Genomic DNA, 27,942 nt, shown 5'->3' on the forward strand with positions numbered 1-27,942 from the left:
ATACTTTTATCCTCAAAACATTATTACATGATTTTCGGCATTATATGTGGATACAAGTACTTCTTTGTAATAATTTTATCCTCAAAACATTAGTATGTTATGTTTCCCAATACTTATCTAACATGTTTTGCTAACACTTAGGGTGTAGGGAGTGGTTAAACACTTTGGAGTGGCAAACCAAAAACCGACCAATCAGAGCGCGCCATGTCAATCAGTTAAAAGTGTTTAAACTTTGGTGAAAAGTGTTGGTAATGGTTCAGTTGCACAATTGTGCTTATTGATTTATAAAATTCACCGGGGTAACCCTTTACCCAAAAAAAAAAAAAGTGTTGGTAATGGTTTAGACACTTGGTGAAGTGGTAAACTTTTTAAATAAAAAAAAAAAATGTGTGATTGGTTGAGATAGGAATGGACCCCACCCCACACCCCCTCTCTCTCTCTCCTTCCTCCCTTCCCCGAATCGGTGCTGCCTCACCGATTTCACTCCCATTTCGTCAAAGTTGCATGCGGCAAATGGGTTGGCATTGGTTTGCCACCCATTGCCGATCGGTGACTTGAGTTTAGACACTCCCACACAGTACGCCCTTATTCTCTTTATGTGGATTGAAACTTCTCAAATTAATCCCATGGAAGATTTATCTACAAACATTGTTGTTTATAGACTCTAATTTGATGAAAACAATATCTTTCCATTGTTTTTTTTTTTTTTTTACTTTCAAATTGTGATTTAGCATTCTTATGCTATACAATTATAGTTGGCTTTTATGCTATACACGATATTTTTTCTCTGCTTGCTTACTTTAATAGACATCACTCGCCTACTAGAAGATAAAGTGTTAAGTGCAATAGAAAAGGGATTTCAAAATACCCCTCAATAACCCTTTGCTTGCTTTTATAGACATCGTTCACCTTTCAGAAGATAAATGTGTATGTAGACCTTCATTTGCAAAAGGAAGAGATCGGGTTGCTATATGCCTATAAGTAAACAAGTCCAGAGGCTCGAGAGCTACTCGTTATCGGCCTGGGGTGTGATTGGATATGGAACAACTAAAGGGACCGCTTAAACGCTCGCCTTACACTTGTATCCCTCATATTTCTAACATTTTTAAAAATTTACATCAAACAACGTCCACCAAAAGAAGAACAAAATGTTCTGTGTTGCATCCCTTTTTTTAAAAGGTTGATCCTCGCCTCTCAAATCTCGATCTTATGGTTTGTTTGTGTGTTTATAATCGAGGTCTTGCTAATGTTTAAGAAAAAATGTACTCTTTCTTTCATTGCTCAATTTTCTGTTACACTTAACCCCCTTTAGTTATAATATCCTTTCTGATTCAATTATTGTAACAATTTATTAAGGAAAAATAACTAATAATAAACAATAACACAGGCACTCTACAATTTTTTTATTATTTGAAAAAAAATAATATCATAAAGGCACATTGTACTAGTTTTAGCAATGAAGAAACGGCATTTAAATTAAAATTAAGAAAAAAGAAAGTACATCATGAATCGAATAAAATCAAATGCATCAGTTTGAAACTATGATTTCCTCTCTAAAATAATATTTAATCATTCTATAATTTATTCCTCAATTTATTAAATGTGACACGAAAAACTTTCAACATAATATGTTTCGACAATAAATATTAAATAGTCACATAGTATTTGATACATAACAAGTTTTAAATGGCTACATACTTGTTTTACATTTTATAGATATAAAAAAGTACATAATTCATTAGAACAAAGCTCTATACCTAGAGTGAATTGCAAGGATTGTCCTTTATCTTTATACTCATTTGCAGACGCTGTCCTTTATGTTTAAAATTGACAAGTTTTGTACTTTATGTTTTCAAATCATACACGTTTTGTCCTTTAGCCCTAATCCAGTTAGATTCTTCTGTCAAATATGGTCATGTGCAATGCACATAAGGGTAAAATTGTCTTTTCACCCTATTCTTTAAAAATAAATATAAAAGAAAAAAATATTAACCGGTTTCTTTCAATCATTCAAATTCAAAAAAGAGTTTCATGGAGATGAGCCACAGAGGAAAAGAGTTTCTTTCAATCATTCAAAAAGCAGAATCAGATTTGAGAAAATTACTCGACATCTCCGATGATTACGCCGTCTTGTTCCTTCAAGGCGGCGCCACCACCCAATTCGCTAGCATCCCGTTAAACATATGTAAACCGGAAGATCCAGTTGATTACATCGTCACCAGTTCATGGGGCGACAAGGCGTATAAAGAAGCAACAAAATATTGCAAACCTAAAGTGATCTGGACCGGTAAACCGGAGAAATACACCGGGTTACCGGTTTTTGATGAGTTGGATCAGAGTATTAACGCAAGGTATTTGCATATATGCGCCAATGAAACTATTCACGGTGTTGAGTTTAAAGATTACCCCACTGTAAAAAACAAAGATGCGGTTTTGGTAGCTGATATGTCTTCTAACTTTTGTTCAAAACCGATTGATGTTTCGAAATTTGGGATTATTTATGCAGGGGCTCAGAAGAATGTGGGCCCATCTGGGGTTACAATTGTGATTATAAGGAAAGTGGTGGCGCTGTGGCGGTTGTGGGTGTCGCCTGAGGGATTGAGAAAGAATGAAGGTTGGATTATGGAGAATTGTTGCATGTTGTTGAAGAGAAATTAGGGTTTTGAAATGAGATTGATTTGGGGGAAGACAAAGGGTTTTGTTATGATATATATTTTTTTTTGTTCTTTTTTATGTATTTTTAAAGAATAGTGTAAAAAGACAATTTTACCCTCATGTGCATTGCATATGACCAGATTTGACAGAAAAATCTAACTGAGTTAGGGCTAAAGGACAAAACGTGTATGATTTGAAAACATAAAGTACAAAACTCGTCAATTTTAAACATAAAGGACAGCGCCTGCAAATGAGTATAAAGATAAAGGACAATTCTTACAATTTACTCTCTATACCTATTTATAAAATGATACGAATATCGAAAGGTTAACATGAAACTTAAAATTCATAAAATTATTTAATAAGTAACTATGAACACATTATTCGTTTATTATATTGTATAATCTTTCTCTTTATAAAATTGAATTAAATATGACAAATATAAATTTATATTCGTTATGATCATAATTTAATCATGTAATTACTAATAAAAATGATTAACAACACAAGAAAGGTATTTTTATTAGAAAAATATTTAAAACAAAATTTTTAATGCGTAATTAATAAAGGGAAAGGAGTGGAAAAAGCTCCATTATTAAAAGCATTTAATTAAGGAGTGGAAGCCTTAATTAAAAGGGTTAACCAGCAACCATAACCTAACCATGGTTAGATTTATCAACCAAAACCAACATATTCTCCGCATACTGATAACCCCTAAACTTCCCAATAATTACAACCATACCCCATCAAACACCCTATAAATTAAGCCTCGGACCAGAGCTAGGTTTGCCCAACTGAAGACCCAAGGGTCCTTCAGTAAAATCACACCTCCAACCCTGCCTTCTTTCCTTTCTCTCTCACACACAAACACCATAAACACGTACTCACTTTCTCTCTCTAAAAATATGCGGAAATCTTCTAGAAGATCAAACGCACCGGTCCTGCCGTTAACATCGGCGTTTCAACAGCCGAGTTCTCCGTCCGGCCGGTACGGCGGTTACACACCGTCGTTCGCCGGTGACACGTCATCATCTCCATTCGCGTCATCAACAAGCTCCAGTTTCTATTCATCTCCGTCGTCAACTCATGTCTACAGCCGTTCGTCATCTCCGACACGTGTAAATCTCGCTCCGGTGTCGTCATCTTCCGTCAGGTTTTCGTTATCAAGCAGATCTGGATCTCCGAACCGATCTATGGCGGTTAATCCTCGAGATCAGGTTGTACGGAAGCAAAACGTTTCGAATCCGTTGAAGAATTTGCCGAAGAAGACGTGTATGTGTTCGCCGACGACGCATCCAGGCTCGTTCCGGTGTAGTTTGCATAAGAATTACAATATTAACCAAACGTACTCACCGAATCGATTAAACGCTCGTAGATCTGCGATGACGAACTCGCTTGTGCGAATTGGAACCGTTGAAGGTGGAGATCTGGTTAAACGAGCTCTCGCGGCGTTGATCCGGCCGTCGTCGCATCAACAGCGGCGGAGATCGGCGTTTGAGCCGCGACCTAGCCGGTTGTCGATCATGTCAAAGGCCGATGACGTATGAGTTTGTTGTTCATACGTCATATTTTACGGTTACAGGTTTGGTAATTTTACATATCCTACCTTTTCTACTACAAATCAACATGTACCGGTGACCGGATTCCGGCGAAGAGTGCAGTTTTTTATATAATTCGACGACATGACATCATCAAACCATCAAATCAATCCTTGAATTTTGACATAAGGATGAATGAAGCTTATTCGATTGTATATGGATGAAAATATATGCTTGCAGGCATTGTGATTGAACAATTTGAAAGGACTTTTTTGGATTAAATTTTAACTAACTTCAATTCATCAAACTAGATTAACTAAACGGATTCAAATTTTAATTAACTTAAATTAAACATCAAATTGTAACATTCATTACTCATACGATTTTCGTGTTGTTTGTGTTGAATCATTTGATTGTTGATTGACGTTATGTTCCGTTCGGTTCCGTTTCGTGCAGTGCCGTGGATTGCGTGTATTGTTCTGTTGCGTGCAGAGCCGTTCCGTTAGGTGCCACCGTATTCCGTCGTATTCGCCGTTATGTTTGGTGGCTGATTCGTTACGTGTAAGGTAATTTTTACTTTTTGTGTAATTTTTATTTTAATTTGAATTGAAATTTTGTTTTGTTTTGTTTATTGTTGATGATGGTTCACGCAACAGGAATGATGTGGTATAAGACCATGTGTAGTGGGGCGTTTTTTTTAAAAAATTTTCAAAAATAACGCCCGAAAACGCCCACCCCTCCATTACAGGGGGCGTTATTTTGTAAAATTTTTGAAAAATTTTTGTTCCAGCGTTTTCTTTAAAACGCCAAATGAAACTAACTTGCATGAGACCATGTGAGTGTTGACCAATGGGAAGAGACCATGTGGGATAGTTCAGCTTTTTTAAAAAGGTTTTTTTTTTTTTTTTTTTTTTTTTAATAATTGTAAGGGGCATTATGGGGCATTATACCCACTACACCACTTTTGCTATAATGCCCCCTTGCTGACTAGGACGCCACATGGCGCAAAACGCCCCATGGTGGGGGCATTATAACCTTCTACCACTACGCATGGTCTAAGATTTTGACCTTGACTTTGGGGAAATGGAAACATGAGCTGGCTTGCCTTTTCTAGAGAAGTTAAAAACCTTTATAGAGAAGTTAAAACCGTTGGACTTTCACGCGTTAAAGACAACTAATGCCCAACTGTCATGGGTATACGGATACTTATGTTGAAAAAATTGAACCTCACATAATAAAGAAAATAAAGAAAAATTGTTGAAAGGACCATCTAAAACTCTTCTTCAAAGCTAAATAAGAAAACTAAAGCAACATTCTTCATGTTAAAGGAGACTTGGTTCCATGATTTCCTTTCCTATAGACATGCCTAAAGAAAATTGCCTCAAAGCCTAACTCTGATTATGGCATGCGAGTGTGTGGCCAAACATCTGATGGGGAAATTAGGAGATAGTAGAGACTAAAAACGATTGAAGTTGTGAACTGTTGAAGCCAATTAGGAGATATGATGAACATGATATAGAAAACGGGTTCTAATACTTAGTTTGGTCTTGAGCAGACAAGCCGACAGGTTTAAGGAAGTCACTGAATATTGTTAAAGAAGAACAACTCGATTAGTGGAGATATTATTCACGTATACCCATCTCTCATTGACAGGGCTATAAACGTGCTAATCTAAACGGACTAATGAAGGCTTGTTCATGGTCATTCGTTTAGCATTGAACTTATCCACGAACAAATATCGAACGAAAATTATTGTTCGTGTTTGTTCATTCAGAAATTAAATTTGTTCACGAACGCTTTACGTACACAAATGAACATATGCTATTTTAAAAAAAAAAGTATAAATAACATCTTAATCCCAAACAGTAAATATAAAAACCTTGAGAAATCACATTATTGTAAATTTCGGGAATTTATCCCTAAAGTTATGAAACGAGCAGTTTAAATTATTAAAAGATCCTGTGTTAAAAAGACTTCCGCTGTCACCTAAATTAAATACCACGGGATTCCTGTCCCGCGGCTCTTGCCACGGGTCAAACCGGGTCGGGGGCCGTGACAGTTCATACTTCGCATAATTTTTCATATTATTCAAATATGTGTTTCACCCGAAATTCCCACATTTTAGCGTTCATTTAGGCATTTTATCAAACACCTAATGGGCATACTTTTACACATTTACAAACTAGTTCATAACTAGTTATTTTTACCAAGGTTAACATCAAAATTCAAACCTCCATGTCTAGTGTTTTTGAACTACACCTAGTACTAGTATCATAACATCAATATTCATCAATTTAACACTTTAATTCAAGTGTTCATCTTCTTGTCATAAAACCCACTTAGCACACATATGGGTAATCATCAAATCCCTAGTTTTTAACACTAATTCATCAAGTTTTCAACTAGGGTTTGTTTCTAAACATGAAATTCATCACAACTATGTTCATAGATTCATCATTCATTCCAGAATTTCGATTATGATTGTTCATCATAATTTTAAAACATCACCAAATTGCAAAATTCGACATACCTTACAATCTCCTTGACTTGGTGATTATTTGTATGTGTTCATGCATTTGATTTGAGCTAGTTTTGGCCTTCAATTTGATCATCTTGTTGAATTTAGGGTTTGAGCTCCCATGGAGCTTCTCCTAGCCATCTCACGCACGCACACACTTAAATGTGTGTTGTGTTATTTTTTTTGTTTATAAAACCATTTTCAAGTTACCCAATTTTGGTCCTTCATGTTTGGTTAGTTATTAATTAGGTCACAACCTAATTATTTTTAACAATATTCCCACTTATTAACTAGGTTTGGTATTCCTAGTTATCTTAGTGGGTTCGGGGAAATTATGACTTGTTATATTTTAGGTCCCGTGAACTCGGGCCTTTTTATCCTTTCTATTTTCGTGGAATCTCTTATTCGTTTTTTATTTAATATTAGGATTATTTATTTAAATCCTAATATTTACCGGGTTACTTTCACTACTAACGGTATTTTACCCGTCTTTTAGTATTAACGGGGTTTGATTACCAAACCCGTTTTCGGGGTGTTACATACCAGTAGTTTGGCTTTCTGTGGTTAGAAGGATGTGATAGTGACTAACAGATATGGGATTTTTAGCTTCTATTTATGAGGCCAGCTGTTGGGTATATTCATGGATCAGCTGGACTTATCTTGAGGCATTTTGGTGACCATTTACTTGAGATTGGAGACCTCGGCTCCTAGCTTATATCATCAAATCAAGAAGTTTCAGAGTATTGGCATCATTCAATCCAGTGAAATCATATGCCCAATATGTGGTCGTATCGCTGGTTTTACACAAACAGTGATGCCTCTTGTTCTTGGTACCGAGGACTTCCGACAATTTTGACTTCCTGTGGAAGCAAACTGTTGTTGCCTGCAAGGTGGTCTTACTTATGATTCCACTGCTAGTCTTTAACCAAATGAGGTCAATCAGAAGAGTGGAAGCCACACATGCAATCTTATCAACAGGGTATACCAGATTCACCTCTTCTTCATATGGGCTAGGAAGTGAATTTTGTAACATCTGATCATTTGTTTGAAAGATTATCTTTTGAATACGACAGTGTGATTTTGTTTGTTTTTTTGTTTTTTTGTGATGTTCAGATGTTCATCCATCATGAATCTTGAAACTACTGTTTTAAAAAGGAATTAACAACATTTTTAAACAAAGAAACAGTTGTTAGAAGAAAAGCATCAAGAATGAATCTGAAGAAGTAACATCTATCTTATGTGTGTCCTTCTTTGAAAGATAGGTCAGCTTATTAGAGATGATATAACATCTCAGCATGTTTTGTGTGAAGTATATCTGTCTTGGGATACCATAGGAAGGTGTTTTTCCTCGGATAGACAAAAGTATTGGGCCTGAAATGATAACTGACAATAAAGAGCATACCTGTTCTTACTAGGGCTGTAAACGAACCGAACGACACGAATAAGGCCTTGTTCGTGTTTGTTCATTAAGGAAATAAATGTGTTCATGAACGGTTCATGAACACTTATCGAACGATATGTTATGTGTCACACCCCAACCGATGGCGGAAACATCAGAGTGAGACGAAGAAAGATTGCTCATCACACATAACGCTAATTGTGACAATAGAATTAAAGATACACTACATGAAAGTTGAAATACCACATGTTAAATACAAGAAAACAATACAACAAAAAGTATGAAATTTATACAACGTATTTGACCTAAGACGTCTAAATGTGTATCTAAGCATCAACACTACTTCAGTTTCAAAGCATTGTCATCCTCAACCTGTAACATGTTTAAAATAAAGTTCAATGTAAAAGCAAAGGCGGGTATACAAGTTTTCATACATAGCATAAAAGATAAGTTTCAAACAACTCCATGTGGCAAGCTCTTGATACAAGATAAACAATAAAATCGGCATGTGTTCGACAAATCAACCGAACGATGAAACGCAATAAGCTCATGACATAACCTCAAGTTTACTGGTGGTGCGTTAATCCTATAGCGCTATATATGTCAAGGATAGGCTCGTACGAATTTAATGATAAGTCTAACACAAAACGTATAACCCCAAGTTTAAAGTATCAAGTAATCAAGTATGCAAGCATGTATAAGGAATGTTTGTGCATTTAAGAATAAAGTTTAAATGTAAGTTAATAGATAACATGTTACACCCCAAAAGTGGTAAACGAAAAAGGGGTTCAAGTATACTCATAAAATTGCTAAGTCTTCCGTCCAAGTGTTGACGAGTGTATGAGATTGGGAGGACGAATGCATAAGGGTTAAAGTTCAAGGTATGTTTAGAGTCGAGATTCGGGATTTAAAAAGGAATATGGAAATTACATATGAGAAATTAACCATCTAATCACATAAACTCATTCTTGACACTATGAACCTTAAATGAGTTTAAATGTTTTCATGGGTCAAAATGCCCATTAGAATCGTGATGAGTATTATGTTCTTAGGTGGTGTAACCTACTATTTTGACAAATAACCATTAGGTTATCATCAAAAATTTGGTTATCATAAGTATTATATACATTATATAGGTTATATTATATGTTTTAAGTCCAATATTACCACAAAAATGTCATAGAAGTCATGTAGGAAGTAGGAAGATAAATCTTCCATTTAGGTACCTCTTGTGTTTCACCAATGCACAAGTTGTCATAGACAACAAGGATGGACATGAATCCATACAATAAGGAATGGAAATACATACTATCTAACTAAGAAAACATCAAGTGATGTGTGGATTGAAGGTAGGATAGCCCAAGCTATCCAAATAATCACACAACTTCAAGCTTTAAGCTTGTTCATCACTTGTGGGTAAAACCCTTATCAAAACAGAATGTTTATGAGGTTTTAACCTCTGATTTTGAGTGTCACAACCTTGTTTTTAAGCCTAGCTAACCATAGAAGTGATTATGAGCATAAGGACATAGAAATGTGTATGAGAAACATCAAGTTAAGTGAGTTAATCAAGTGTTTAATCAAAACAGAAAGTTTGAAGCCTTATTTGGTGATGTTCCAGCCTTGGTTTTCCATGGAAAACCTGTTGGAAACATACCTGAGGTTGTTCTAAGTAATTAGAAAGAAGAATCAAAGAAAAAGGTTAAGAAATGAGGAAGTTATGCTTGTTTTTGTGAGTTGCAGTGAATCTGTCCACTTCTGTTTGCAGCTGCGTTTTAGAGTGATTTGAGAGTGTTATGAGTGAGTTGCAAAGTGGAAAAATCTTGGAGGAGTGTTGGGTTTTAGAGGGGATGGATTAGGGTTGGTTTGGTGAGCTTTAAATGTAGAAAACACACTTAAAAACACAACTAAACCCACAAAATGCCCAATCCCGAGCGAGTTAGTGGACTGACTTCGGATCCTGGAGACTCGCGGGCCACGAAGGCAAGGCCCAGGTGGGTCGCTGTCCGCGAGCCGGTGTAGTGCTGGTTTCAAGTTTGATTTTATTACAATTAGCCCCCCTCAAGTTCCATATATATAGGTTTTAGGTTGTTTTAAGGGCATGTTATGACATATAAGCATGTTATAAGGGTTTGTTATGTATGAACAACATAAAACAAGTATGATGAAGTATAACTTAGCATATGTATGTCGTAAACAGGTATCGAACACGTACGAATTGAATAAGTAAGACAAGCATTTGTGTGTTTATCATGTGTTTACAAGAATCACGGAGAATGAATCAAAGTATAACGAATCAAAATTACATAAGTATGAATGACTAATAGGGTATAATTTGAGATAAAACGATGGATTTTACTACAATTTAAGCCTTGGATTTACGATGATACGACAAAATATGATTATGAGAGGAATAGGTTTCCAAGAATAGATTTACAAGACACGCTTTCTAAGTTAAGAAGGTTATGGAAAAGCGGAGGTTTACATTATGTACGTGTTCATTCATTAAGGAAATGAGCGTGTTCACGAATGGTTCACGAACATAAACGAACATAAATAAATTTGGCAAACGCGATGAAGGATACAGGTGGATAGCCGTAGCACTGGAACTTGAATCCCTTATTGTGGAACGGAGGTCAATAGGGGAATGGTGCATAAGCAATGTGAAATAGGGTTTTCTAGTTTAATTGTTAGGGTGATAAAATAAATATAAGTTTAATAATTTAAAAAGTATAGATAAAATATATGAAATTACAAAAATCTTTTATTAAAACACAAACATACGAACATAAACGAATGCAAATGAAAGAATGTTCACGAACACGTTCACGAACATCTTACCGAACGTTCACGAACACAATTGAACGAACGAGACCTCTGTTCATGTTCGTTCATTTAACTAACCGAACTAAATTTCTTGTTCATGCGTTCATTTATTAAACGAACGGACATAAACGAACTTCCCGCCGAACGGCTCACGAACTTTTCGCTGAACGTTCGGTTCGTTTACAACCCTAGTTCTTACCGTTGTACCTTTGTCTGACATATACAGGTAGAAAAAACAGTCTTTTGAGAAACTATTAGTATTTAACCAGAAGTTTATTCTATTTTTGGTAAAACGACTAGTATGTAACTAGAAGTTTTGAAATTTGAAAATTTAGAAAAAAAATAAGAGTTATGTTTTAGTAAATACATTTCCATTTTTTTTTATTACAAAGTAACTAATCAATGATAGGACTTTGGAACCCATGCCTTGTGACTTGCAGGCTTGGTTCCATCCCAACTTGATTGGTCATTTTGACCCATTGACAACTTTTGTACTATACTAATCAGCTCCTTTCGGTTCTCTGCCAATGCATTTATTTCAGCACTTTGATCAGACCTCTTTTGCACTGATTAGGGATAGAATAAGAATTCTTCTGTTTTAGTCGGATGTTTGCATGAGGTGCATTAGTAACTTGTACTGGTCTGGTGAATTTTCTATGATTCAGGGCCAATGTGACAGGTGTTTCAACAGTGTTAAAGACCTTAATTTTTTTTGAACGACAAGTAATGATGTGCCAACCACCGTGACATCGCGCGTTGAGGCCAAGGTCGACCACTCGACCGCCGCTAGCTCCTTGGCTCTCCCAGATGCGTGGAAACCCGACCTCCACCCACCCAAAGGAACGACAGTGGAATAATAGGTAAACCTCGCCTCCCATACAAGACGAACCGGCGCCATCCGAATTCGCCCTTCACCTGGATGCCGCAGAAAATAATGGGGGAGTGGGAGTCGAACCTCGGTCACAAGGAACACCCAGTCTTTCCCCAACCATTCCACCACTCCCTCAATTGTTGGATCTGAGAGTGTGTGTAGTATGTGTTTTTCTGATAAAATAGTTAATCAAATTAGAAATTCAATCAAATAGTAGTAAACAAACAAATCAATCTAACACAACTAAATTTGGGAATGATTACAAAATGATTTCATTGAATTTAAATCAGAATGTAACACAATCGCAAGATACAAAACATACCCCCCCCCCACCAGGTGAATGCTCTCTCACTTAGTTCTTATGTGCTCATGCTCTAAGTGACTAAGGTGCTGTTTGTTTTTTAAGAGGTAAAAGGTCTGCAGTCTACGGACCACATCTGCAAACATCTACAGGAGAAGAGGTGGACCAAAGGTCTGCAGTCTGTAAGGAGAAGACTGTTTGCTTTTTTTACTTCTACAAAAACCCTTGTTCTCTTCTCACAACACACACAACACAACACCTCTCTCTCTCTCTGCCTTCATCTACCACCACCACCACAACCATCCGCCACCACCTCCTCCACCATCCACCTGCCACCACCACAACCAACAACCACCGTCAACACCTGCCGCGAAGCCAAGCACCACCGCAAACCCTAGCCCCCACTCCAAGAACCCACCTCTGCTCTCTCTCAAAATCAGGCCACCGGAGACGTCGGAGAGAGAGAGATCGATAGAGAGAGGGAGACGTCGGAGAGAGAGAGAGAGAGAGAGAGAGAGAGAGATCGACAGAGAGAGGGAGACATCGGAGAGAGAGATACACATGAGAGAGAGACACTGGAGAGAGAAACAGAGCCGACCACCACTCCTTGGTGGCGACACTCGACGATTGCGGCGGCGGAGGTGGAGGGAGATGGTTCAGGTCAGTTCAGAGTGGGGGTAGAGGTAGAGGTGGAGGAGGTGGGTGTCGGAGGAGGTGGTGTGTCAGAGGAGATGGGTGTCGGAGGTGGAGATGGTGGCGGAGTGGAGGTGGGCGGCGGAGGAGGTGGTGTCGGAGGTGGATGTGGTGGCAGAGGAGGTGGTGTCGGCTGGAGGGAGAAGAGGAGAAGAGAGAGAAGAGGTTTGAAGACTTGGGTTGATGTCTGCGTGGGGAAGAGGTGGGGAAGATGTTTTTAGTGAGAAGCTCTTCAAGAAAACAAACAAGCTGCAGGACCCAAAGGTCTGCGCGCGTCTGCGTGACGCAGACATAAGTGCTCAGAAAAGCTTTTGCCCAAAAAACAAACACCACCGAAGTGTTAACTATTACAATGTACAAGACGAACTATTTATAGGAGGAGTGAACTGTTGGTGATGTCACCATGAACGCGACTCTTAACAGCTCATTAAATGATGTAACTGCCTGCTGGATAGTTACACTGTTACATTAAACTGCTGCTTTTGATATGAGAAAGAGTGAAGTGCTGGATTTCACAGAACTGTTGGTTGAGAACCAGCACTTCTTGAAATCCAGAACTTCTGGTCTTTGACTTGTTGACTTGATCTACCAATCTTCAGTTTTGACTTTAGTTGACTTGACTGTTGATTTGTTGACCAGCACTTTGTTTTCCAACACATTGTTTTTCTATTCTCTAATCTTGAAGTTAGTAGTTTATGTTCCAATAGATGGGGTAGCTGTTTTGAGAAGCCTTCAAGTGAGGAAACTTCTGATCTTGTGATTACATTTTAACTTATTCCATGAGACAAGTAAGATGGTTCTCTTGGATTTTGGCTTTCATCATCAGTATATCTTACATAACCCAAAATCCTCCTAGATATGATAATTCTAAACTATCTCAACCTTCGTTTGTCCACCTCACTTTCAAGAAAAATATGAGCAATACTCTAGTAAAACATGTAATAAATTATAAACCATATCATAGAGTTCACATAGAAGGACCTCGCAACTTGTGGTAGAATATAGTAGGTATTAAAACCCATAATTATATATGGTTGTTCAAACACATATGTATTGTGGAAGGTGAATGTGAAGGTGAATCCAAGGAATACTTGAAGCTAATGAGACAAAGGTTAAGGTTGGTTCTAAGCGTATAATTGTTGTCTATTCGCAAGAGAGGGAATGGACGAAAGACAGAATATTCTTTTATGAGGAACAAGTGATGCCTTTACATTTAAAAAATGTATATGTCGTTTGAGGGGAGACCAAGTCCATAAAAGGTTTGCAAACCACATGAATGATTTTTGTAATAGATTTATTTGTGATTTACCAAACAATATGGGCGAATTTTATGATTACTCTAATAATTATAAATGAAAGTGACTTAATTTAAAACATACAGCTTTAATTTGCACATTTAAATTTGGATTTATATATTGTTTTGTTGTATATATGTTGTTAATAAGTACACAATAAATTATAAAAATGAAAATATCATAAATAAAAAGTTGTCTCATAACATTAATTAATAGTATTGCATATTTGGAAGTTGGAACTATTGGAACCAGTGGGTACCTCCAAGAGTTAACTACTTTTGTTTACTATAGGATGCACTACTAGTTGGCTTGTGAGATAACCCATAAACATTCCAATCTAGAATCACCTTGAAACGTTTAAGGCTGGAAGGTATGGTTTTGCTCATCCCCACGGGGATGAGCCTCCACGTAGGCGCCACGTAGACGGCTAGCATGGGATGAGCCAAAATGAAGATGGAGGGGGATGGAGGATGGGGCCCCACACATATTTTTTATTGTTTAATTTAAAAGGAAATTGAATTTTTTTTTTTTAATAATGTATAACGGTTGGATTTTGAAATTTGGGGCGGCACACCCGTCTTGTGCTTGCCGGTTGTGATGATTGCCGGGCCAGGGGGGCGGTGTGGGGGTCCGGCGCCGGGCCAAGCCGGCCCCCATACCTTCTAGTCTAATAAAACTGTCAGGTTTTGTTGCTGAGTTTATAATTTATTTAATAAAAATTCCAAAACCATACTTTATCCAAATATATAACATCAAAGTTTTCTGTAAACAAGATTCATTAAATTACCATTAATAAATACGAACCCTCTCAGTGGTCACAACATTTATTCAACAACTTAGGGTGTACGGTGTGGCATGCGGCAAGGGGCGGCAAACAAGTTTGCCGATCGGCAAACACCGCCGCCGACATTTTGGCGACGCGGCAAACATCACGAATCAGGGACATGTTGCCGACTCGGGAAAGATGGAATGTTGAAGGTGGGCCAGCCTTTAACGGTAATATTACCGTTTAAATAAAAAATATATTTTTTCTTTAAAAAATTAAACTATAAATATCAAACCAAACCATTAACCAAATACCTTCAAATATATACCCAACCAAACCAAAAAATACCACCAATTCTTCCTAAAAATTTACAATACAAAATGGCGGATGAACTCCCGTTATGGTTCCCACCCACGAGTAGCGACGATTCATCCGATAATAGCATTCTTTTTTTTTTTTTTTCAAAATCTCATCGAAGAAGCCGAACTTCAAGATACGGGCACATCTAACCGAAGGAGATATATTGAACGTCAACGTGAGGAGGGACATGAGACACTCATGGCGGATTATTTTGTCGAAGACCCGAAGTATAACGAAGATATCTTTCGGCATAGGTTCCGTATGTCGAAACGTTTGTTTCTAAAAATTGTGGCCGATGTGGAAGAGAACGACCCGTGGTTTGTAGAGGCCCCCGATGCGCGAGGTAAGAAGGGCTTTACGCCCTTGCAAAAGGTGACATCGGCTATTAAACAGCTCGCAACTGGTAACACTCCAGACGAGAACGACGAGTACTTGCATATGGCCGAAAGAACTTCCCGCGAGTGCCTAGAATATTTTTGTGACACGGTTTGCAAAATATACGGTCCAGAGTTCTTACGTAGACCGACAAGCCACGACATGGCACTTTTATACCAAGCTCATGAGGAAAAACATCACCTTCCAGGTATGTTCGGTAGCCTTGATTGCACCCATTTCGTTTGGCGTTTTTGTCCGACAGAGAAATTCAAGAGGCAACATGAGGCGGCAAGAAAAGACGTCGAACGGGCTTTTGGTGTTTTGAAGGCGAAATGGGGTGTATTGAGTCGACCGATGTGAGCAAGATCCGTTAAAAAAATTAGGAGTGTCGTGTACACGTGTATTATTTTACACAACATGATTTTGAAAGATGAAGGAAAGACGATAGCACCGGTGCACATTCGGGATCCTCCGGTCGAGCCCGCTCTAGACGATACGGTGTTGGGCGAGTTGATGGATGAAGACACGCATTGGAGACTCAAACACGATCTCATAGATCATCTCGCAAGTCAAGATTTACCCCATCTTTTGGTCGATTCCGACGAAGACTAGTTTAAATTGTTTCAAGTTAATGTAATTTTATTGTTTTTTAATTTAGTGTAACTTTGATGTTTTTAATTTAATTTATGAAAGTTTATTGTTTTTTAATTTAATGTATTTATTCTACATTTATTAATATTAAATAAAATAGTGCACAAAAAAAATAATAATAAAAGTTTACCACTTCAGCAAGTGTTTAAACCATTGCCAACACTTTTCAGCAAAGTTTAAACACTTTTGCCTGATTGACATGACGCGCTCTGATTGGTCGGTTTTTAGTTTACCACTCCAAAGTGTTTAACCACTCCTTACACCCTTATCACATAACATCAATCAGCAATTGACCTCTATATTTAGTAACGTCGGAGGGTGTGGGGGCGCTACATTCGCCATGTCACCATCAATGGCGCCTAAGGGTGCCACCACCCCATACTACCGTAATTAAGACCAGGCGCCATAGGGTCTTTGCGAGTATGGTAACGGAATGAAATTGGGAGGATCGAGGTAGTTGGTCAACATATCCGTTGCCAACGTTCATTTTAAAAAAAATTATTTTTATTCAAATATAAATACAAACCTATCCCAAACTAAAACACACACCAATCACAACTAAAACAAACCCCAATTACAACTCAAACACACCAATCACAACTAAAAAATGTCATCCGATTTTCTTCGAGCTCTTCATCCGACGGTGTTATTGACGATATGGTTATCGCAATTACGCAGGAGGCGATTAATTATTTGCGAGAAGAAGCCCAATCCTCTACATCGCGCACTAGACAACTGGCTCTTGAACGAGATCGATTAGGTACTCATGAACGTCTAATGCAAGATTATTTTTGTGAAAATCCGTTGTACAATGATGTTTAGTTTAAGCGTAGGTTTCGTATGAGCCGTTGTCTTTTCATTAAAATTTCTAATGATCTTGCGGGCGAATTCCCTTTTTTCACGCAAAGTGAAAGTGCTAGTCACAAAGTTGGTTTCTCTAGAATACAAAAGTGTACAACAACAACTAGGCAACTGGCGTACGACACAACGAGTGATGCATATGATGAATATTTAAGGATGTCGTCAAGAATGTGTCGTGATTCTCTTGAAAATTTCTGTGAATGTAATTTTTATTCTTTATTCTTATTGTTATTATTTTTTAAATTTACATTATTATTAGTTTTTAAATTTACACTGTAATTATTTTTTATTAACACTATTTTATTAGGTGTTATCTCTCTGTACGAGAGGCGATATTTGAGGATGCCAACCGCTGCCGACGTTTCCCTTTTATACGAGGCCCATCATGTCACACCCTGACTTTTGCAGAAGCGTGTACGTGTGACTTGATCAGTTTTCATTGCATTCGATTATAATAAACAACTATATGACTAAAATGATGTTCATCCATTCATAAGTTTCAAAACTATTACAAACATAAGTTGTTAAGTTTCAACCCATCAAAAGAAATTAAGTTCCATACATGGACTTTTTAACAAGAGACTACTTTAACCAAGGTTTTGCGTCATATATCTTATCCAAGATAAGATATACAAACCAAACCCTTCAAAAGTGGATGACATCTAATCTTGTAATGCACTTCTTGAAAAAATTTCCATCGCCGAAGATCCATCTAGTTTCCTGAAATACATGTAATTTGAAAACATCAACAAAAGTTGAGCGAGTTCATGCGTTTTGTTATGAGTTCCAAATAATCTTGTAAGCATTTGAGAGATTCTTTTGAAAACCGGTATGTAAAGCGTCAATGAACATATATCAAATAATGTTTTGCACGGACATTAATATGTGTGCAATGACGTAGGAAGGCTCAAACCTAGCGAATTTTCTCCGGTCCACCTGGTTGGAACGACATAATCACTACGTGCGACCATACAAGAACCCATGAGTGGGGCTCGCTACACCCGATAGATCTACCACTCATGCCCCTCGGTCTTTAACCAGATTACTGGTCTTAAGTGTGCACCTACCCATCCACACGATCTAACAGTTCATTCCTTAGCTAAACCATACAATTGAAACATGTATTTCACCCCCCGAAAGTCATAAATCCGAAAACAGTTAAAAGAAAAGGGGGATATGAGCTCACTAGTTTGCGTCAGCAGCCTCGTGTACTCAAAGTCTCTATCCACGGGTCGTACCATGACTGTTGGTGCATTTATGTCTATCGCCTCCGTCAATTCAAACCGTAGCTGAAACTGAAGAAAACTAGCCTTACATTGTAATATTAGATAGAAAAAGGCAAGGTGGCATTATTGTAAATAAGGAGAAATCCCTTATAACCCTTGGCCTATAAATAGAGGAGTTAAGGCTTTAGTTTAGGACTTTTGCCACATTAGAGACTTGGAGCTTTTGAAGGTTAGAGAGAGAATCTAGAGAGAGAAAGTGGCAAGGTGATTCACGTTTCTTGTACGATTTCAGATCTATAATGAATCACCGATTATATTACGTTCTAGTGTGTTCGGTCACGTTCGTGTACGGATTCCGCACGTCACACGTTCGTTTCGCAATCGTTACGGAGTCAAAACCGGTCCTAACAAGTGGTATCAGAGCAGGAGCTCGATTGCACGGATCAAACGCATGATTTCGCACAGAAAATCATCAGAATCAGATTCAAATTTCACTCAGATTTGTCAAATTTCTTCATCTTTACATTTCTTCACGTTTTCGACCGTAAATCACCAAATTAAACGAGTTTTAACGGTTCAAAATTGCTAATTTTTGGATATGTTGTGCGAAACTATCAGATCTACAAGCCTACAAATTTTCAGATCTTAATTCCTAACGGTTTGAGAGAAATCTAAGATTTTTTGTTCGAAAAAGTTGTGAATGTGTTGACTGTTGATGTTACTGTTCTAAAAGGTGCCAACCGATCGGACAATTGACCGAACGGTTAGCTGTCTGATCCAAAGCACATTCTTTGAAAATTCATTTAATCGTTGACTTTGAACTGCCAGCCGATCGGTTAGCATCTCTGACCGAACGGACAACTGTTCGTTCCATTGTATCACATTTTAAAACTTTGACTTGTTGACTGCTGTTCGATCGAACACCTGTCCGATTCATTGTCACACTTTACATTGCATTTCATTAATAGTTGTTGACTTTGTTGACTACTGACCGATCGATCAGCAGTCCGATCGGCTAGCATCCTTGACCGATCGACCGGCAACTTGTTTCACTCATCTCAACCGATCAAGCTTTTGACAGTCAAAGTTCATTAATTCATTTCAGTAATGCATGTGAAATACTAAAAGCAATCGGTGTACATGTGATTTAAAGTTTTGCGGCCCAATCATCATACCCATGCACTGACATCGACCCATGTGCATTCATTCAATGTTGACAAATTTGAAGTTGCATGTGATAAACAGATAATAGTTGTCGGCCATACTTTGAATTGTTTGATAATCTTGCATGTGCATGATATCATTGTTTGCATGTGTTTGTGAGCGGCCCAATCAAATTGATCTGTCATTTGTATATCACATGGCCCAAGGGATTCTTTATATGTCATTGACCCAATATATTGCATACATCACAAAGATTTCGGTCCAATCATAGTCAAGTGCAGCCAACTAGATATTAGCGGTCCAATAGAAGGCCATCTTGATTCAACTCACGTAAGTGTGTAGTTGATGTTTGTCGGCCATAAATTGTCTGCATTTCTTTTTGAGGCCCAATCAAAGTAATTCATATATCAATCGGCCCAATTGCATATTATATCACAACTGATTGTCGGCCATTTAGAATTTAATTGATTGATTGTGTGTGCTTGTGATATTATCAGTTCACATGTGATTTTGCATTGTTGTTGGTCAAAGATGTCAACGTGCCAGCCGATCGATCAAGCGTCTTTGTCTTTTTGTGCCATTGCTTGAAGTGCAAGCCGATCGAACAGCCTTCCCGTCCGATTGAACAGCAACTCTGTCCGATCAAACAGCTTTTCCGTCCGATCGAACAGCAACCTGTCCGATCGACCAGCATTCTGTTCGATCGATCAACCTCCCGTCCGATTCAGTTGTTTATATTGTTTAAACTGATCGTGTGTTTGTTTGTTTGCAAGGTTTCAAGGTGATATTTGAAGTGATAAACAAGAAACGTCATGGCTGAAGAGTTCTACAACACGTTCTACAACGTGTTTACATCTGACTCGTCTGAAACATCAACTGTCACACCAAAATCAATAACAAAAACAATCAATGATAACATAAAACATGAAAATTTCTATGGAACTTATTCGAAACCACCTAAGCTTGAGAAGATAGAGGATTACACTTGATGGAAAGAAAGATTCCTGAACTGGAACAAGGCATATATGCTCACGAGAGCTGGTTCTGCTTAGAGTTTGGATACAGTCGACCGATCAATGACAAGAAAGAAGAAATCCCTCTCAAAGATCTTTCAGATGAAGACAAACGGAAATTCTCATATGAGCAGAAGATGATCGCTTTGATTCAACAATCTATCCACGATGATATATTTTATTTGTTAAATCATGATGGGTCATCAAAATCAGTTTGGGAAGCATTAAGGGTTAAAGCCGAAGGTGGCAAACAAATTAAAAAGAACAAAATTGCTTTACTAAAAAAGGAATTTGATTTGTTTGATAGCTTAAAGGGAGAGACAGTGAGGCAAATGATTGAACATTTTTGTCATTTAAAATTGAACTCGAAAGCTTTGAGATTGAGAAAACGAGAGAAGAAATAATAGATAAAATCATAGAAGCGTTACCACGAGCTGATCAGTGGCAAACGTTTGTGTTTATCTTGAAAAATGATGTTTTATATGATTCAATTTCTCTTGATGCCTTGATAGAAAATATTGAAAGTCATGATCTTGAGCTACAAAAGCAAAGCAAGATGAGCGGTTCTTCGCATCATCAGAATGTCGGTCTTTACTACAAGGGCAATGCTCTTTCGGTGAAAGTTGGTGAATCACCAAAGACCGGATTTAGCGTTGAAAAGACGAAAGAACCACAAACAAGCTTATCAAGCTACAATCCAGGATATCACTCATCTTCTTAAAAAACAAATCCTGATGAATCAGAGGAAATACTGTGCAACATTGCTCTTAAGCTAAAGAATTCTCCAGCTATGAGCATTAATGCAGCTAAGCAGCAAATGAGTTTCCTTGCATCTGTTCTGGAATCATATGAAGGTCTAGTAGCTGGTAAAATTGGAAATTCTGAATTGACCAAAGAAGACTATGGCCAGATTGATCCGGAAGAGATGGAACTTATCGATATCCGCTGGTGTTTAGCAAGCTGCATCAGAAGAGCTCAGAGATACATGGAGATTACTGGAAAACAGACAATCGGTGGTCCGTCAACAAAGCTGGGATTCAACAAATCCAAAGTGACCTACTTCAGATGTAAGCAAAAAGGTCATTTCAAAAGAGAATGCAAAAACTCTAAAGTTGATGAAACTGAGAAACCTTTCAATGATGATTATTATCGGAAGGCAATTTATCACCGTAGCAAAGAAGAGCCGAAACTGATTGAAAATAATCCCAAATAAAAGTCAAGAGCTTGTGCAGTAATCCATGATGACGAAGGGTTTGATTGGAGTGAGATTCTTCCAGAAGAAGATCGTGTTGAAACAGCTCATGGCAGAACGATATCAAAAAGCAAACATTATGTTTTTGTTGCTGAAATCAAGGAAAGAAGTCGAGAAGAAATTCTGAGTTAGAAAGCTGAAAGAGAGAGATTCTTTGCAGGCTGCAGGATTGAGAAAATGCAAGAAGAATACGAAGATGCAAAGTACTATGGAAGATATGACAAGAAGAGAGATTGCTATGTCAACAGAAATGGTGATCCTGTCGTTCACAAAAAAAGAAGTGGTTTTTGATGATGTTCTTGCTGTAATTCCTCTGTCCGGCGAATACTATTCGAACATTGCGAAAGATAAAACAGGTTATCTGAAAAAGCTGGATAAGATAATTCGTGACGTGATGACTGCGAGTTTGAAAAAGAGGGATGGAGAGAGAATGAATAAAAATGTTGAAGAATTGGTTGATGATTTGAAGAAAGTGGCTGAAGAAGTCAAAGTCAAAGCCGTGAAAGTTGAAGATGAGAAGATTGAAGAAGAGAAGGTGATAAAAGGAGTTGTTGAAGAAAAAGCTGTTACTGAAGAACAGTAGGTTGGTCAAGAAGAGATGATGAAGAAAGAAGAAGAAGAAGAGGTAAAGAAGGAGAGTTTAGTTGCTGGTGATGAAGCTGGTGCTGGTGATGAAAAGAAGAAAAATAATGATCAGACAGAAACTGCAGCAGAGAACACCGGAGTGTCAATCACTAAGGTAAAATCTGATTCTGAAGTCTTAATCAAAACTGTTGAATAGTGCAAGAAATGCATGGAACCATGCAGTGCTTGTACTGAAAAAGACGAAAAAATTCAGAACAAGAGATTTTGAATTCAATAAAATCGAAAATGTTTTCAAAGAAAAATGCAAAGAAATGCTAGAAAATGAAAATGTTTTAAAAGATAATGACGAAAAACTAACTAAAAATGCACGAAGTTAGAAAAAGAAAATGAGATTTTGAAAGAAAAGGTTTTAAAAATGACAGAAGAATGTGATCAAAAAGAGAATGCTTTTCAAGAGACGAAAAAGGAATATGACTCAATAAAATTGGCATATCACATTACAAAAGAGTCATATGAAAATGTGAAAAGTCAAATGAAACTTGTTCAATCCAGATTGAAATACTGTTCTGAAACAACTGATACGCTTAAGCGACAATATTCAATAAAGCAACAAGTTGTGAATTCTTACATTGAGGATGTTGCTAAGCTAAAGCGTCAAATAGCTGATTTAGAACAGGATAACAACAAGTTACATAGTGTTATCATGCGTCATCATATGTGCTTGAAAGAATTTTCAACATAAAACCGGGTGATGATGATTCTGAGAAAAACAAAAAGGGCATTGGTTTTGAGTATCATCAAGTTCCTCCACCGAAAAAGTTTGCATTTTATGATGATGAGAAGGTTGAAAAAGCTTTCAACATGGTCGATCAATTGCTAGATAACATTGACGTAACCTATTCCAAATCTGATGATTCTAGTGATTCAGAGGTGGTAGGTAAGGTCGTTGAAAGTGTGTTGAAAGAAGAGTCCGTTGAAAAAGGTAAATCTGAATCACAGGATGAAAATGAAGGTAGTTTTCATGAAGAATATCTGAAAAACTCAAAATCTAAGAAAGATTTGAATAATGATTTAAAAGGATTGGTTTATACCATGATTGGATCAGACAAATTATTCTTAGATATTGTATTCCCGATTCAGAATGTGATTTCAGACAAAATTGATAAAGTTTTCAAGATGGTTGAGATTGAAAAGTCTGAAATTCCAAAGTTTGCTGGAAAGTGTCAGAAAAATTTTTATAACAAACCTGATTTCAAAAAGAAAAACATGAAGCCTGGGTTAGGTTATAAAAAGAAACAAAACTGGAAGAAAAAATGGAACACCAAATTGTCAGGCAAAAATATATTTTGTTCACGGAACAAGTTCAGAAGAAGAAAAAGAACTCCAATTTAGACGACAGTCTAATGAAGAGTTCTATGCTCAAAAGAAAAAGCAACAACAACAGGTCAAAGATGTCTCAAAAAGAACATGCTTTAAATGTGATCAAACAGGACATCTTGCACGCAAGTGTCCAAATCTGAAACCTGTTGATATTGAAACGAAAAAGAAGTCGGTTTACGTTCAAAAACAGAAGTCTGACGTTGTGAATCAGAAGTCAACCAAGTTTGATTCAAAGCAAACTTGGAAGCCGAAAATGTCAAAGGCTGACTCACAACAAGCATGGAAACCAGTGACGTCCAGATTTAGAACAACACAAAGTTGGAAAACAACAGTTGATGCAACAAAACCAAACCAGTTTTGGAAACCAAAAGTTGTTGTTCAAAATCAAAATGTTCAAAAAGATTCACATTTTTATAAAAGAGGGACTCCAAAAGGTCAAACATGGTGTGTTAAGAAACAAATTGCTTCGGCAAAAGATGAAAAAGTTGAAGTAAAAAATGAAAAAACTTGTTTTGAAAATGACAAAGATTTTCCAAAATTAAATGAAGCTTATTGTGTTGAAATGCCTAAGGTCAAACAGACCTGGGCTAAATTGTTCAAGTGATTGAATATTTGAATGTGCAGGTGCTTCCGAAGATATCTGTATGTCAAGAAGAGTGTCAGAGCAGCCTAGCACAAGAAGAGGAGGCTGCTGAACCCTGTGATGGTTGAAACAGGGAGTTTGTTTGTTTTCTGTAAATAAATAAACAATATTTCTAAAAAGCCCTAAAAATTTAAAAAAAAATTTAAAACCAAAAATATGTTTTTATTTTGTCAAAAATTTGAAAAATAAAAAATATGTTTGTTTTTAGATTTTGTCAAATATTCAAAAATTCAAAAAATATGTTAATTGAATATGCCGAAACCCTCACGGCGGAACAAACATGATTAATTTCACAAGATTGAAAAACGGTTTTCAAACTGTAAAAGATCAATGTGTTGTAAATCATGGGGGTATTTACTGCTTTTCATGCAATTCGGTACATATTAAGCAGAAAATGGATGGCGAGACAAAGCTATCAGTGCCGGTTTGTCAAATTTTCTTTAAATGATTTTGAATTTTAGGGGGAGTAAGAAATTGTCAGAAAATCCAAAAACATTAGAAAATTTGAAAAATCCAAAAACATGATAAAAACCTACTGACAAAAACATTAATAAAATTCGAAAAAGAGTTTTTGTGTAAAAAGAGGAAATGATAGTACATCAGTAGACAATCACAGTACGCTAAAGAATTGGAAAGTTAAAATGTGATAAACGGTCTCACTGATGATATGCCAGTAGATTTTTACACGTTTAGTAGATTGTTTTTGAGATATAAACCTAAATATCAAATACTTACTTATCTCGTGGGGAACATCTCTCGGATATATGGGTAACCCCCGAAATCTTGTTTGAAAGATTTTCTATTTATGACATACTATGTCTTTGTGCGTGGTGATATCTGGGGTATTATACCAGGACTTCTGATTTTACGGGAGCAATAGCCTAGTCCTCGTATAATGCTTTGCATTGCTTTAATCATAAAGCCTACCCTCAGCATAAAAAATGATGAAACATTGAAAAATGCTAATCATGTGCTGTTGAAGAAAAGATCCCCAAACGGGACACACCTAAAGTCGAGCCATCATCTCTTTGTCTGAACGGAAGTTCTAACCTGTGCTCTCATGGCCTCGCATTACCCGTTTACAGATATCATTAGTGTACATTCACCTGTAAGACTGAATATAGGAGTCTGGATACAGGAGTATATTCTGAGGTGGGACACACGAATAAGTTAAGTCCTTAAAACACTAATTCGTATCTTGAATCAATTGAACTTTGTGTGAAAATTTAAGTGGATCAGTATACTGACAATCTAAGTGAATTGTTGAGAATTTAAAGTGTTCAAAGCTCAACGGTGCTAGTGATTTGTCATAAACTGATATGATCCTCTGACACGAACTCAAACAAAAATATTGTCTGTAAATATGTTTGTAAATATTTCTTTACTGCTTTATGTTTCAGAAAAATTCAAAAAGATTTTGATTTCTATTTTATTTTCGACAACCGATGTCTGAGAGCTGAGTTTCAAAATCTAGTATGCTGATTGTGTTTCTGAAAATAAAACAAGTTCATTAATTTGAAACTTGATGTTTTAATCAAAAATCAAAAATAGTTTGTGATATCTCCAAGGTCATTAAATTGGACTTGGATGATTAACCAAGAAGGATTTGGATTTTTAGATTCTTAAAATCTATTGGAAAGAGCCAGTTTTCGATGTTGGATTCTTAAATAATGCCAAATCTTTAAAGTTTATTGATAGGGGGAGAGTATCAAGTATTTCTGGATATATTCATATTATTATATCTTAAAGCCAGGATCTTGATTTAGAAAGTTTAAAAGAGCCAGGTCACAATTCCTGGATAATTGAATGTTCAAAACATTGTTACTTATAAACGTTTGAGATTTGCAGATGTTTTTCCAGACTACGATCCCGACAGCCGAGTCTAAGGGGGAGTCTAAAGACGAGCTCAACACAAGAGGAAGCGTGGATTCAAGGTGCCAGGAATCTATCATGAAGGAGCTTGTAATCGGAAAGCCAGGTGTCGATCCCGAAAGCACGGAAGCTTGACGAAAGTGGGAGCCTGAAGAGTCTACTGAAAGGGGGAGCTGAAGCTGAAGAAAAATCCACGGGGATTTTGTTCGAGAAAGAAGGAGTCTGTGTTTCTGAAGATGTTAAAGCTTCAAGAAGACTCAAAGAGAGAGAGAAAGACAAGACGCTACGAGTTTGACTACGGATTGACTGCGGCAATATCCAAGGGGGAGCCTGTTGGTGCATTTATGTCTATCGCCTCCGTCAATTCAAACTGTAGCTGAAACTGAAGAAAACTCGCCTTACATTGTAATATTAGATAGAAAAAGGCAAGGTGGCATTATTGTAAATAAGGGGAAATCCCTTATAAGCCTTGACCTATAAATAGAGGAGTTAAGGCTTTAGTTTAGGACTTTTGCCACATTAGAGACTTGGAGCTTTTGAAGGTTAGAGAGAGAATCTAGAGAGAGAAAGTGGCAAGGTGATTCACGTTTCTTGTACGATTTCAGATCTATAAAGAATCACCGATTATATTACGTTCTCGTGTGTTCGGTCACGTTCGTGTACGGATTCCGCACATCACACGTTTATTTTGCAATCGTTACGGAGTCAAAACCGGTCCTAACAACGACCTACACACGTGTTAGGTTTTATTAGACGCTTAGGTCGTGTAGCGACTCGTAGCCTTATTTATTTATTTATTAAGATTTATTTTGGAATTCTGGTATACTTTGAGTTACACGCTTGGTGTATGTTGTATATATAATTCCAAATTTGTATACATATATATATATATATATATATATATTAGTTAGAATAAGGATATTTTAACTTAAATTATTTCCATACAATTATTCGGAATATTGTTAAAAATAATATATTTTTAACTTGTTTTGCCATATGGTTCTCACATATATAATTTCAAGTATAGGTATACTTGTATGTTATTTTGTATTCTCATATTTGTGTATAATATTTGTATATGCGTATTTTACCAAGTGTTGGTAGTGTATGTCGGTATGTATTTATACGTATAGGAATACGTATTTTCTTGTATTTATTAAGTATTTTATACTTAATTTATGTATAATTTTTCGGAATTTTATTTTTGTACAATTAAAAATCACCAACTTTATATTCTTAAAATACATATATCTTAAGAGAATTTTATAGAAAAATATCTATAAATTTTATTTGGTAAAAATATGTATACATCCACATACATCTTAAAAATAATATATTTTTAAGATTAAGGTTAGAAAAATATATATTTTTAGTTTTCACCAAAATAATATATTTTTGAGTTGTTTATGAGAATATATATTTTCCTCCACATCAAAAATAACATATTTCCAATTTGACAAAATATGATATATATTATAATAGTTGTAAAAATTCATACTTTGCCATTTGTTCGGTTTCAAAAATACCGTTTACCAAATTTGTCAAGATACGAATTTATTTCCGGAATATATATATATATAGTCCAAAGTGTCCATTGTCCGAATCGTCCAATATTTGGGTATAAGTTATATATTTATTTTCTTGTGATTTTTGTAATATTTCAAATTACAATTTTTAGTATTTTGGTGTGATATATTA

The 27,942-nt window shown here is 36.6% G+C and overlaps 3 protein-coding genes across 25 annotated transcripts; all 3 read left to right on the forward strand.

Moving 5' to 3' along the window:
- The first annotated feature begins 2,031 nt into the window (after positions 1-2,031).
- Positions 2,032-2,658, forward strand: LOC118485944 (phosphoserine aminotransferase 2, chloroplastic-like). Its single transcript, XM_035982489.1, has one exon. It carries the CDS (start codon positions 2,032-2,034, stop codon positions 2,656-2,658), a length of 627 nt encoding a protein of 208 aa, XP_035838382.1.
- A 754-nt stretch (positions 2,659-3,412) lies between these two features.
- LOC110923472 (putative protein TPRXL) lies at positions 3,413-27,059 on the forward strand. 23 transcript variants are annotated; one of them, XM_035984407.1, is made up of 4 exons: positions 3,413-4,242; positions 4,650-4,759; positions 16,927-17,523; positions 24,354-26,876. In XM_035984407.1, exon 1 carries the CDS (start codon positions 3,561-3,563, stop codon positions 4,200-4,202), a length of 642 nt encoding a protein of 213 aa, XP_035840300.1. In that variant the 5' UTR covers positions 3,413-3,560; the 3' UTR covers positions 4,203-4,242; positions 4,650-4,759; positions 16,927-17,523; positions 24,354-26,876. The 23 variants fall into 23 exon arrangements, with proteins under 23 accessions (XP_035840300.1, XP_022023270.1, XP_035840297.1 ...); XM_022167578.2 differs by having other exon boundaries at positions 17,417-17,523; XM_035984404.1 differs by lacking the exon at positions 16,927-17,523 and adding an exon at positions 20,273-22,503.
- On the forward strand, positions 12,840-15,957 carry LOC118479325. The gene is made up of 2 exons (XM_035982490.1): positions 12,840-12,966; positions 15,341-15,957. The coding sequence occupies exons 1-2, from the start codon at positions 12,840-12,842 to the stop codon at positions 15,955-15,957; spliced, it is 744 nt and encodes a 247-aa protein (XP_035838383.1).
- Positions 27,060-27,942: the final 883 nt, after the last annotated feature.

The sequence above is a fragment of the Helianthus annuus genome, chromosome 2, assembly GCF_002127325.2.
Source record: "Helianthus annuus cultivar XRQ/B chromosome 2, HanXRQr2.0-SUNRISE, whole genome shotgun sequence".
NCBI classification, from domain to species: Eukaryota; Viridiplantae; Streptophyta; class Magnoliopsida; order Asterales; family Asteraceae; genus Helianthus; species Helianthus annuus.